This window comes from Mus pahari, chromosome 17 (assembly GCF_900095145.1).
Source record: "Mus pahari chromosome 17, PAHARI_EIJ_v1.1, whole genome shotgun sequence".
NCBI lineage: Eukaryota > Metazoa > Chordata > Mammalia > Rodentia > Muridae > Mus > Mus pahari.
Window position 1 is genome coordinate 45,733,828 of NC_034606.1, and position 13,198 is coordinate 45,747,025.

The window sequence follows — 13,198 nt, forward strand, 5'->3', positions numbered from 1 at the left end:
CTAGTTAAAGGATGTAGCTTTTCTAAATGCCTCTGCTTCTCTAAAGGTCTGCCTGTTGCCTCTGCTGCAAACTTCCCTTTGAGCTATGACTGCGGTGGCACCCGCCACCCGCCTACTCCTGTCACTACTGTGCCTTCTCCCTGTGGCAATCAGCTGTTCAGCCCTGCAGAGGTGTGGGACACCAGAAACCCCAGGCTCCAGCCTACTGCTGTGGCCCAGGTCTGGAGGAAGTGTCCCTCCTGTTATCTGAGTCTGGAGTCAAGGGTCTCAGATCCTGTGATTCACAGAGGCCTGCCATGCATTCATCCTAAAGGGACTCCAGCGTTAATTAGCCTTCTGACAGCAGCAATTAGAGCAGCCATCTAGAAGCAACGTGACAGGGTCCAACCTCTACCGGCTGTGACAGAAACCCTCATTCTAGAGCAGAGAGTAGTTTGTGCTCTCCTGGCAGAAGCTGCAGCCATTGGTCACCTAACCCAGTGTGCTTGACTTTTTCCGGAACATTCCAGCCGCTGCCACCCTGACTGTATATGCTCTGGGAGATTCGGTTTCTCTTCTACGTCTCTGTTTCCTCTGTAAAGGATCATCAGACCTGGATTCTATTTTTTTTTTTTAAGGTGAATGACCTCGAAGTGCAGGGAATGGCTCATAAAAGAGTTAAGGAAGTTGGTTACAGATGTTGCTATTAGAGCTGCTGAGCTCCAAGTGTTTGCAACATTTCCTGGGCTCTTGGCAGTCTCTGCTGCCAGTCAAAAACCTCTGAGGCTTCTGTGTTAGCCCAAAGAACCTGAGCCCCTGGATGCTCCCAGGGAAAAGTGCCCGGCCACTGGCATCTTAGGAAGGAAATGAGTACCCAGGCCTTGTCTCCCAGCCTGGCCTGACACCCTGCCTCCATGCCTCCATGCCTCCATGCCTCCATGCCTCCATGCTTCCATGCCTCTATGACTGCATCAGCCCTTTCCACCCCATGCATTCTCTTCTCCTGGTGGCAGGAGACTTCATCCCACTGTGAGCCAATCCCACGTGGCCCCACATGGTACAGCAGCAAACTTCCATGAGTCAAGTTTCCCAAGCTAGACAGAAACTTCTGGAGGGATGCAAACAAGAGAGCAAGTGGCCATTGCTACCCTGGAAGCAGTTAGCTGCCGTTGCTAGGTTTTAGAATGCATGCCAGGGCTGGAGAGATGGCTCAGCGGGTAAGAGCACTGACTGCTCTTCCGAAGGTCCTGAGTTCAAATCCCAGCAACCACAGGGTGGCTCACAACCATCCGTAACGAGGTCTGACGCCCTTGTTACGTCAGTGTGTAATGCCCTCGTTACGTCAGTGCGTCTGAAGACAGCTACAGTGTACTTATTTATTATAATAAATAAATCTTTGGGCTGGAGCCAAGAAGGGACTGAGCGAGCGGGGCCGAGACTGGAGTGAGCAGGGTTGGCCGAAGCGAAGAAGAGGTCCTAAATTCAATTCCCAACAACCAGATGAAGGCTCACAACCATCTGTACAGCTACAGTGTGTACTCATATACATAAAATAAATAAATACATCTTTAGAATGTATGCCCCAAACCCTGACTCAGGGTCCCTGGCTTCCTCCCTCGAGTCCCTGGCCTCCTCCCTCGAGTCACCTCTTTTCCGTGTCCCTTCTCCCTCCGCACCACCATCACGTGTCTCAAAGAACTCTTTTACCTTGTCTTGAAATAGGTGGTTCCATGAAGGCCTCTCTCGACATCAAGCAGAAAACTTACTCATGGGCAAGGACGTTGGATTCTTCATCATCAGGGCCAGCCAGAGTTCCCCAGGAGACTTCTCCATCTCTGTCAGGTACTGGCGACTCCTAAACCCGCCTTGCTCCTTCTCAGCCTGCTGAAGCCGGGAGATTAGCCACTGGTCAGAAACATGGTGGCATCTCTTTAACTACTGGACTATTTCTTCCTCAGAACATGGGTCCTCAGCTCCTCCACACACTGATTTCTGTTCAAAATGACCTGTGCAGTGGTGGTACATACTTTTAATTCCAGCATTCAAGAGGCAGAGCCAAGGCTGGTCTCTGTAAGTTCAACGCTGGCCTGGTTTACATAGTGAACTCCAGGACAGCCAAGGCTACATATTAAGAACCAGTTGAAGAGAAAAAAAAAAAAAAAAAAGAAACAAGTGTGTATTTATCTCTTTCCCTGTCCTGCCCAAATATTTCCAGAAAGCAAGTGGGTCTGCTTTGTATGTGTGCTCTAAACAGCGCTAGACACCCTGCAGACATCAAGGAATATCTGTGGAAGTAGGCGAGGAGAAGGAAAGAGACCCTCCCACTTGGCTATATCTTAACCTTGTCTGTCTCTGTCAATAGAGGGCTGAAGAAAGGCTAGAGGAGAGCAGAAATCCCAAGTTGCTGCTGGACACAGAGCGAGGCTGCTCTCCCCCAGCAGGGTCAGGGCAAAGCAAAACCGAAAAGAGCAGAGCAGGGATGAGGGAGGCCCCCCCTGTGAGGGGGTATCAGAGAGAACTTTGACACCGTAACCCTTGCACCGCACCTTACAGGAAGTGACTCAGTCCAGGCAAGGATGTGACACAGACCTACAATGAGAAACCCCAGCTCTGCTTGCAGCGTGTATGGTCAGCATGTCAAAGACTGCAAGTCAGAGACTTGACCACATAATGCAAGAAACGCAGCTCTTAGCCGGGCGTGGTGGCGCACACCTTTAATCCCAGCACTCGGGAGGCAGAGGCAGGCGGATTTCTGAGTTGGAGGCCAGCTTGGTCTACAAAGTGAGTTCCAGGACAGCCAGGGCTATACAGAGAAACCCTGTCTCGAAAAACAAAAAACAAAAAACAAAAAAATAAGAAAGAAAGAAATCTAATCTCTGGTGATAAACTGGCTGCTTTCTTTAGAAAGGGAGAGGAACTTTTAAAGCATAGGCAGGAAGAACTAATGGGCCAGTTGTCTCTAGGCTTGTGCACCTCAGAGTGTGCTTAATGTCACAACCTTGTCACATTGTCACCTTAATGTCATCAACCTTGACCTTTGGCTAAAACAAAAAGAATGCATGTATGTATTTATTGTATGTGTATGAGTTTGTGTGTGTGTGTGTGTGTGTGTGTGTGTATGTGTGTGTTATATATGTGGTAGCTGGGGCACATATTTGCACATGTGGAGGTCAGAAGATATATTTAGGGAATTAAGGCTCTTCTTCTACCAAGTGGGTCCCCAAGACTGAACTTGGAGCATCAAGCGTGGTGGAAGACACCTTTACCCACTGTCTTAGTCACTGATCTGTTGTTGTGAAAAGACACCATGACCAAGGCAACTCTCGCTAACGAAAGCATATAATTGGGGGCTGGTTTCCAGTTTCAGAGACTGAGTCCATTATCATCATGGTGGGAAGCATGGCAGCGAGCAGGCAGACAAGGTGCCGGAGAAGTAGTTGAGAGCTACATCCTGCTCTGCAGGCCAAGAGAGAGAGAGAGGTGGGGAAAAGGGAAGGAGAGACATTCCAAGGGGCACACTTCCTCCAACAAGACCACGCCTCTTAATCCTTTCAAGTAGTGCCATTCACTGGTGTCTAAGAATTTAAATACATGAGCCTATTGGGACCATTTGGGGGGGGGGGGCTGGTTTCTGAGACAGGGTTTCTCTGTATAGCCCTGGCTGGCCTGGAACTCACTCTGTAGACCAGGCTGGCCTCCAACTCAGAAATCTGCCTGCCTCTGCCTCCCAAGTGCTAGGACTAAAGGTGTGCACCACCACCGCCCGGCTCGGGACCATTCTTATTCAAACCATCACACCCACTGAGACTTGTCACTAGGCCTATGCTCCTAACTCTCCTTAACTAAAATTTCATATCTCAGGCAGTCGTAAATATTAGCTCAAGCCAATATTAATATATCCCAAAGTCTAAACTCCTTGGATCTCCATTAGAGAACATTTGGTCTATAAATAAACCAACCAACCCTATTTTAATTTTATATCTTCCTTTTTTGGGTAAAATTTTGTGTGTATGGATTTTGCATGTATGTCTGCATACCGTGTATATGAAGTGCATGTGGAAACCAGAAGAGGGCATATGATCTGAAATGGATGCTGGGAAGCCAACCCCTGATTTCTGGAAGAGCAGCCTGCACTCTTAACCAGCAAACCAACTCTCCAGCCCCAGACAAACTTGTTTTTAAGGGCCTTGGTCATGAGCTGCACGGAGCAATTTGTTGGGCTGAAGTGCATCTTTTGGTGCCTTTGATTTTCAGAAACTTGATCTTGACTTTTTCAGCTAGGAATTATGGGTCGTGTTCCTTGACCGACATGAGTCGTATACAATGCTTAGCCTAGACTTCTCCCAGAGTCTTGCCTGGTATTGAGTGAGACAAGGCAACTTCTCGCGATCATTAGAGTACTCTCCACACTATCTTTTGAAAACATGTACTATACATCCCAAAGCAAAACCACTTCTGTTTATTCTTTCAAATACCGTATGGCATGGACACAAAGGGCTAAGAACCCATGATGGTTCTCTTGCTAAGATGTGAGTCTTTCAGATCTGGAGTCTTGAGTCACATCCCTTTCTTTACCCTCCTCAATACCAGTAGTTCATCCTCCATTATAGACACAGATGTCAAGCAGCAACGTGATATTCATTGTGATTGCTGAGAGGGACTGGGTGAATAATTATTAGACACAAGAAATGCTTCCTCTCCTATGAGTTGGGATGCTGTGCCTTGAAGAGAAGCCACTGTTAGTGTCCAAACTCCTAGGGAAGACTAGCAGTGATGGCCATGTGTCAGTTTCTACCCCAAACCAGTTGGGCAAGAAGTGACTATCTAACCTTTGGCGTCTCTTGACTATGAACAGAACCCAGCTTAAAGATGAGAATAAAGGCCAGAATCCCTGTTCCCTCCAAACACAAACCCTGGGAACCCCCTACTTTCCTTCAGAGGAATTTCTACTCCCCAAAGCCCTTTACCTCTTGACCTTCCTGCTGGAACCAGCCACTGACAGCACCACTGGTCTGTCTGGAAAAAAACAAAACAAACTTTGATAGCCAGGACAGAGTGACTTAGCTGTGGAGAAAGACCAGACTGAGAGTAAAATCCATCCACTTATTTCAGATGGCTCATCCAGTTATTGCAGACCCAGTACAAATTGTGCCTGACCACCCAAGATCCCGACTGGTAGCAAAAGGCACGTATCTAAAAGCAGTCAGAAGCCCGGCTGGAATCAGACAGGGTGTTCTTCTTCAGGTTGGCTTCCTACTGACCTAGACTAAGCCCCTGGGCCTCTCTCAGTCTCGGTATCCTTTCCTGTAAACCAGGAAAGGCCAAGCTATCCTCAAGGTCTTTTCCAGCTAAAATCTACAACTCTGTGTAATGTGTTTCCTCCCAAAGTACAAACCGCATTACAGTCTTATGTATGCAAAACATAAGTTACGACCAGATCAAGATGGCCTCATTGCATAGAGAAAAAAAAAAAAGTGTTCAACTCCTTAGGGGAAAGGGTAGCTTCCTGCCAGCCAGTTCAGCTCCACACTTAAGTGAGACGGGTCGAGCCATTTCTAATAGCAGGGTCTTTAAAAAAAAAAAAAAATATCTTTTGCCAGTCTCTAGCTGAGGACAGAACTCTGTTTTTGTTTTTTGTTTTTGTTTTTGTTTTGTTTTTTCGAGACAGGGTTTCTCTGTGTAGCCCTGGCTGTCCTGGAACTCACTTTGTAGACCAGGCTGGCCTCGAACTCAGAAATCCGCCCGCCTCTGCCTCCCGAGTGCTGGGATTAAAGGCATGCGCCACCACGCCCGGCTCAGGACAGAACTCTGATATTGTCCTTTTTCAAATAAACAGTATGAAAGGTCTCTGATGACTCACTCTTTACTGGGAACAGATCTGGAGAGACGGCTCAGTGGTTAAGAACATAGAGCCCGGGCAAAAGATCCCAGTACCCACACCAGGGAGCTTACATCCTATCACTCCAGCTCCAAGAGGTCCAACTTCTGACTTCCACAGGCACCTGCACTTGCGTGGCTTATGTCTGCACAGACATATACATAATTTAAGATAAAATAAAATTGTAAAGGCATCTGGAACATTTTCCTTTTCTTGACCTCCCCTTTTCTACATTTATTTGTTTGTTTGATGGGGGGGGGGGTCAGAGGACAACTTGGGGGAGTTGGTTCTTTCCTTCCACCTCGTGGGTTCTGTGGGTCAATCTGAGGTTATTACGTTTAACAAATGCCTTCTCCCAGCTAAGTCATCTCACCAGCCTCCCTTTGTTTCTTTCAAATGTCAGTCTGGCATCCAAGACTTGTCCAGCTTGTCTGATCACCGTCCGTTGATGGACCCTCCCATGAACCTGATACTAGACCCTGGTTCAGCTTGTTGTGTTTATAAAAAGATAAAGGGAGAGAAGGAATATGTTTTGGTGGATTGTGTAGTCAGGTATGGGGGAGGGGGGTGACTCAGTGGGGCCATGCTAGGGCATCCCTTCTGCCTGAGGGACCAGCCACAAGACAGTATAGTATAGAAAAGAGCTTATTCAGGGCACTGGGAGGGGAGTTAAGAGGATAGTAGAGACAGAGAAAGGGAGAGAGGGAGAGAGGAGTAGAGGCCGTGAGCACATGGAGAGAGGAGGGAGGGGAATGGTGTGGGGGGAAGGGGTGAGAGAGCAGAGCAGGAGCAGGAAGGCAAGCGACAGTGGAGGGGACAAGCAGCCCCTTTTATAGTGAGTCAGGCACACCTGGCTGTTGCCAGGTAACCGTGGGGTGGAGCTTAGACCAAATGCTAACACCGGTCGCCCTATCTAGATCATTAGCTGCTGTAGAATGGGCAGCTCTTCTATGGCATGACAGAACCACGGGCCTCCTGAACTCTCAGCAGCAATGAGTGCCTACCTGAGAGGGTGTAATCCTGTTCCATCAAGAAATGGGGAGAAGATCATAAGGCTATGGAGGCAGTTAATAGAGGATGGGGGAAAGAAACATTCTCTTCAGTGGCATAGCTGCTTGTATGTTGTCCGAGGTACCATAAGTACCTCTAATTAAACCTTGGTTGACAGAGACAGACAAGAGTGGAATCATTACTTCGTTCTGTCATTGGTGCCCTCTCTGGGTGAAACATGTTTGTTTATGTCACCCCCCTGGCCCCAAGAAATGTTCATACAGTGCCTGTCCAAACAGAACCTCACCATCCCTGGGTGCAGACAGCGCCCCCAGCAGGGGCATGGTCACCATGTGACATACGACTTGAGTTTGCTTGGTCTCCAGGCACGAGGACGACGTTCAGCACTTCAAAGTCATGCGAGACACCAAGGGCAATTACTTCCTGTGGACCGAGAAGTTCCCATCCTTAAATAAGCTGGTGGACTACTACCGGACAACGTCCATCTCCAAACAGAAGCAGATCTTCCTTCGGGATGGAACCCAAGATCAGGTATGCCTTAGGTTCAGATAAACTCCAGGCCAGAGATTTTAGGTAGCCTGAATTCCTGTGTAACACACACACACACACACACACACACACACACACACACACACACACGGAAAAAGAAAAGAAAAGAAAAGAAGGTATTCTGATCCAGCCGAGAGCTGAGCCCAGCAGTCAGATCTCAGGTTTAATCCGAGCTGAACACTTCCTAACACTTCCTAGCTGTGTGGCTTTAGAAAGCTCTCAGATCCTGTTTCCTCAACCTTTAAGACAGCATAAACAGGGGGTTCAGGGGCGTGTGAGCATAAGAATCTGATGTCTCCCAATCTCTTACATTAATCACTCCCAAACACATTACAAATGATGGCAAATGTTAGCTCACATTGGGGGTGTTGTCGTTTAGTTCTTTGTGGGTCTTATGTGAGGGTTCTCAGCCCAGGTCTGGAGCTGCTAAAGGGTCAGGCCAACAGTAGTATTAGAGAGTAGCCTAGGGGGTAGGACTAAAGCACCAGGCAGCTTCCCGACGGCCTCGAGGAGGACAGAGACCGCATAGGTTTAATCCTGACTTCATTCCTAACTGCCTGTGTCACCTAATCAAGTTCAGAACACTTTCGTGGCCTACAGAGGTGACTCAAGAACACTTGCTGCTCTTCCAGAGGACCTGGGTTTAATTCCTAGCCTCATATCACGTGGTTCACAACCACCAGGAGCTCTGGGTCCAGTGGATCCAATGCCCCCTTCAGGTCTCCTGTGGGCATCTGCACACACATAGTATACACAGACATGTACCACAAATAAACTAATTTTCTGTAGCTGGGTATGGTGGTACATGACCGTAGCCAGCACTTGGGAAGTGGAAGCAGGAGGATTGCAAGTTCAAGACCAGCCTGGGCTACATATTAGGCTACGGCAAGCTAGACACTGCCCATAAACAAGCAATCAAACAGCATACAAACAAACAGAAAAGATGCTTTCTGAGTATATGTTTTCTCATCTTAGCATGGAACGCACAATAGCAGCGTTCTCAGTGGGCCCTTATTTTTTTTAAAAAAAGATTTATTTATTTATTATATGTAAGTACACTGTAACTGTCTTTAGACACTCCAGAAGAGGGCGCCAGATCTCGTTACAGATGGTTGTGAGCCACCATGTGGTTGCTGGGATTTGAACTCAGGACCTTCGGAAGAGCAGCAGGTACTCTTACCTGCTGAGCCATCTCACCAGCCCCCTCAGTGGGCCCTTATAAAGACTAAGGATGGTGTAGTTACAGGCTCTGCCCCAGAATCTGGGCCACAGCAGGCAGGCAATAAGTGACCGCTTCGCACAAAAGAATCCATACACATGCGTGCATGTGTGCACACGTACAATGTACAAACTATTTTTCAAGGAAAAGACCACAGGTGTAATCAAGGAAGGAGAGCATTGGGTGGCCGAGCTGGAATCCCAAGGAGCAGTGGTTTGAAAAGGCCACGTGTGCCTTGGGGAAGTAAGCCCGCCCTTCCAAGTCAGCAGCTGTTCCCAAGGCTGGGGTGCCAGAGTCATCAGAGAAGAGGGTGTTCCCAACCAGAGCACACAGAAGTTCAGGAAAGAAAAGAAAGGTCAACGGAGATCTTGTGGGCTCTTCTAACCAGGAAACAGACAGAAGTATTAACTCGGTAGGATGCGGCACACTCAGAGATAAGGAAGGCGGTATAAAGTTTTTGTTAAACTGGATTAAATGAGTTAATATTTGTACAGTGCTAGCTAGCATTTGCAGAGCCCGAGGGTCTGTGTAGTTGTTTGTTAAATAAACGGATCAGTAAAGTATTTCTGATCATGAGCTGTTACAGTACGAAGCAGAGAGGCCTTGCTCCTTTCTGGCACACGGGGCACCTGGCCTGGTTTCCACGGCTCTGCCAGACTGTTGCTATCTAGAGTCACTGTCACCAGGCTGTAAATGACAGCTCCGGACAATGCCAAGTCGAGAGTAGAGATGTCTGGAGGGAAGGATGTCCAGCAGTTTGGCAACAGGTGACGACATGTGGATTATTTGTCACACATGATCTTGGCTGACCTTTGCTTTCTCTTCTGAACGACTGTGTGCCCTGGATGGGGACCCTCTCCTCTCATGATTGTGACATGCCAGTCTCAAAAACAGCTGATGGCCCGGGAGAGAGGGTTTATGTCCCCATGCGTCCTTTCCAAGCCACCTATCCCTGCCTGTCATATAGACTATTTAAACCTGATTACAGACAGAAACAAATCCAGTAGGAATGGATTGAGCAGAGACCACATGGAAACGGTTAGATTGTCAACCAGAGGCCTGAACTCCTGAGCTAGGGAAGACTTGAGTATTCAGAGGCCACTTTTGATAGCGTGGAGGTCTAAACCTTCTATCTTCTTTAAGCCCTACCACCACCACACGGTTACTGCCAGAAGAGAGACAGGAACGGGAGATGTAGGGGAAGGATGAATCTGGATGTCCTGTTTTCTCTCCCAGGGTCACCGGGGCAACAGCCTGGACAGGAGGTCCCAGGGCAGCCCCCACCCAAGTGGAACCGTAGGAGAAGAAATCCGACCTTCAGTGAACCGGAAGCTGTCAGACCACCTTCCTCTGGGTCCCCAGCAGTTTCACCCACACCAGCAGCCGTCCTCCCAGTTTCCCCCAGGACCACAACCCCCTCAACAGCAGCGCTATCTGCAGCATTTCCACCAGGTATGTGAGGAGACGGGAGGGACAGGGGCAAAGAGCGAAGGCTGAAATAGTGAACTCCAAGTTCGTGAAGAGATGCTGTCTCAAGACATGAGAGAGAAAGATACTGACTTCCAGTGCCCAACTTCCCACCACACACACACACACACACACACACACACACACACACACACACACACACACACACGGAGGCTAATTCTCCTGCCAGCAGAATTTCAATTCCTGCCCCTTAACCTGTAAAAAGAAAACCGGATTAACACCTGCCACAGCCCTGATTGTTTATCTACCCCTGCCTGCTCCAGAAGGGAATTGCAAGAGGCTTATGGAGAGGGACAATACAATAAGACAACATTGGTCTACATTCCTCCACAGGGCACGCAGTCCTTTGTGAGCTGCCTGTATCTACTTTCCCAGGCCCATATCCTGCTACCAGCCCCCACTACCGTGCAAACATGCGCCACACTCTGTCACTGGCATGGCTCAGAGCATTTTCTCTCTTTCTGGCTTTTTATAAGCTGTTCTGTCTGCCTAGTGAGTCTTTCCTGGCCCAGTCGGCTTCTCCTTCAAGCTGAAGCCCAGGCACCACCTCTTCCCAGATGCCTTCCATGATCTATCCCCGCATTACCTGGACTTTTCCATTTGCTTACTTAGCACATCACTGTATATGGTTCTTCCTCTAAACCAGTAAATGTTCCTGATTTTTTATTTGTAAATAGGAAAAGAACCACACAAGCTAGGTATGCCAATGCATGCCTATAATCCCAACATTTAGGAGACTGAGGCACTCACTGGGCTACACAGTGAGTGCAAGGTCAGCCTGAGCTACACAGCAGTACCCTGTCTTAAGATTAAAAGAAAAAAAAATAGGGCTAGAGAGATGGCTTAATGGATAAAGTGTTTGCTAGGCAAACAAGAAGGCCAAAAATAAGGTTCACAGTACCTATATACAGACTAGCACCAGGAGCACATCCAGGAGCTTATTGGCCAATCAGTCTAGCTGAATCAGTGAGTTCCAGGTTCAGAAACATCCCTTCAAGTGGATAAAAGAGTGACAGAGGAGACCCCATGTCACCTTCAGGCTCTACACTCACACATGCATATACACATACACAGATGATGATGATGATGATGATGATGATGATGATGATGATGATGATGGGTTGATTGCAATCCTGAGGCTTGGGGTACACAAGACTCCCCAAATTGCTGTGATTTCATTGAATAAATGGAGGCCATCGTCCTTGCCTTCAGAATCTAAGATTCCCTTCAGATTCCCTCCTGTGCATTTTCCAAGATGAAGGGTGATGATGGTCAGCAAGTCTTCTTGGGTGTTATTTCTGTAGACAGCACCCCAAGCAAGGCACAGGGTTGGGGCAGTCTGTGAGAGTCACCCCCTACTGATCTTGCAGTGGCCCTCTCCTCTATGTCTCTAGGACCGCCGTGGAGGCAGCCTGGACATAAACGATGGACACTGCGGCCTTGGCAGTGAGATGAACGCCACCCTGATGCACCGGAGACACACGGACCCCGTACAACTCCAGGCGGCAGGGGTGAGTGAGCAGAGAGTGCGAGGAGGTGTCTCCAGAGAGGGCTCGGCCTGGCTCATCCAGGCTGCTGTTTTCAGACTATCATGCTGTTCTTGATCTTCTGGCAGCAGCGGATGGGTGAGGTTTATCCTTGTGATCCAGTACACGTGGCCTTGGGACCTGCCCAGTGGTGGGACATTTACGTAACATGTATGAGGTCCTAGCTTCCATCCCCTGTACCACAGTAGCAGAACAAGACCATATCAAAAGCGAAGGTAGTATGTCCCAGTAAACTGGTACCCAGGGCTGTGCATATCAGGTCTGCTTTATATTGCTGCAAAGTCAGCCTTTGGGAAGGGCTCAGAGAACTCAAAATAGATCTAGAAGCTCATGGTTCCTCTGTGTGATAGTTGTACCAAAGACCAGCCTACCGAGCTCATCCGCGTCTCTTGTCTCCCCTACAGCGGGTGCGTTGGGCCAGGGCACTATATGACTTTGAGGCTGTGGAGGAGGATGAGCTGGGATTCCGAAGCGGAGAGGTGGTTGAAGTCCTGGACAGCTCCAACCCATCTTGGTGGACCGGCCGTCTGCACAACAAACTGGGTCTCTTCCCCGCCAACTATGTGGCCCCCATGACGCGATGAGTCCTAACTGCAAGGCTTAGGGGCTTTTCGTCCGAAGCCGCCTGCAAGACATGGAGGGGCAAGGGGGGAAAACCGAACTTTATAACGACACATACATGCATACATGTGCATGTGTGCCCCTGTGTACACAAAACATGTATATGTATGCCTATGGCTACACGCGACATTTTATAATAGTAATTTATTGGCAGGCAGGTTGGCTCGTTGACCGGCAGGAGAAGGAACTTGGGTGGGGAGAGGGGCGTTTTGCTGACTCTTCTCTCCGTGAGAGGGCAGTGGGGAGCTGGGAGCACGGCATCTCTGACCCTTTTCGCCATTTCCTTCCTGGCTTGGGAATTTTTCTGAGAGCAGGCAGCTCAGCAGAGGTCACACCCCAGGGATGGATGAACAGGACGAGGCTGGGCTTGGCGAGGCACGTCAGGTAGTTCACCTGGCCCTGTCCACTTGCAGGGTAGTTCCCCTCTTCTGCACAGAGCAGGCACTGCGCCCTGAAAATTAAGGTGCAGCAGATGCAGGGCTCCAGGCACCAAACAAGTCTGAGCAGGGCGCCGGCAAGGGCGTGGTCGGCTTGGTGGGGGAGAGCCACGCAAGCTCAGACCTAGTCGATGTCTGGCTGGGACTTTTACTTTCCATCGGAGACTGTCCCTTGGGTCATCCTCTTCCCCTAAGGCTGACAAGGCTGACAAGAGAGTTACCACGGAGGGACTGCCACAGAGCCAAGTGCTGGGGAACACTTTCTCCACAGGCCCTCGTGGCTTACTTGAATGTAACTTCTGTTTCCTCGGCTGCAGAGAAAGCTGCAGCCTAGATTCTTGGAAGTGCTTGGAGAAGCCCTGGCGGAGAATGTGGGATGTGTCGGCAGCCTCACGCTGCGGTTACCAGAGTGTCTCTGTGGAGCTCAGTTGGGTTTTGCTCCTGATTTTCTGTGGTTGAGGACATCTTT

General features: G+C 49.0%; 1 protein-coding gene across 1 annotated transcript in view; it reads left to right on the top strand.

Annotated features, from left to right (window-relative positions):
• Positions 1–12,421, top strand: part of Grap2 (GRB2 related adaptor protein 2) — a 93,998-nt gene extending 81,577 nt beyond the window's left edge. Inside the window, exons 5-9 of the mRNA XM_021216943.1 lie at positions 1,702–1,821; positions 7,234–7,399; positions 9,873–10,088; positions 11,519–11,635; positions 12,076–12,421. Of these exons, the coding sequence (XP_021072602.1) occupies positions 1,702–1,821; positions 7,234–7,399; positions 9,873–10,088; positions 11,519–11,635; positions 12,076–12,255 (799 nt within the window). The 3' untranslated portion in view covers positions 12,256–12,421. The remainder of the gene's footprint in view (positions 1–1,701; positions 1,822–7,233; positions 7,400–9,872; positions 10,089–11,518; positions 11,636–12,075) is intronic.
• Positions 12,422–13,198: the final 777 nt, after the last annotated feature.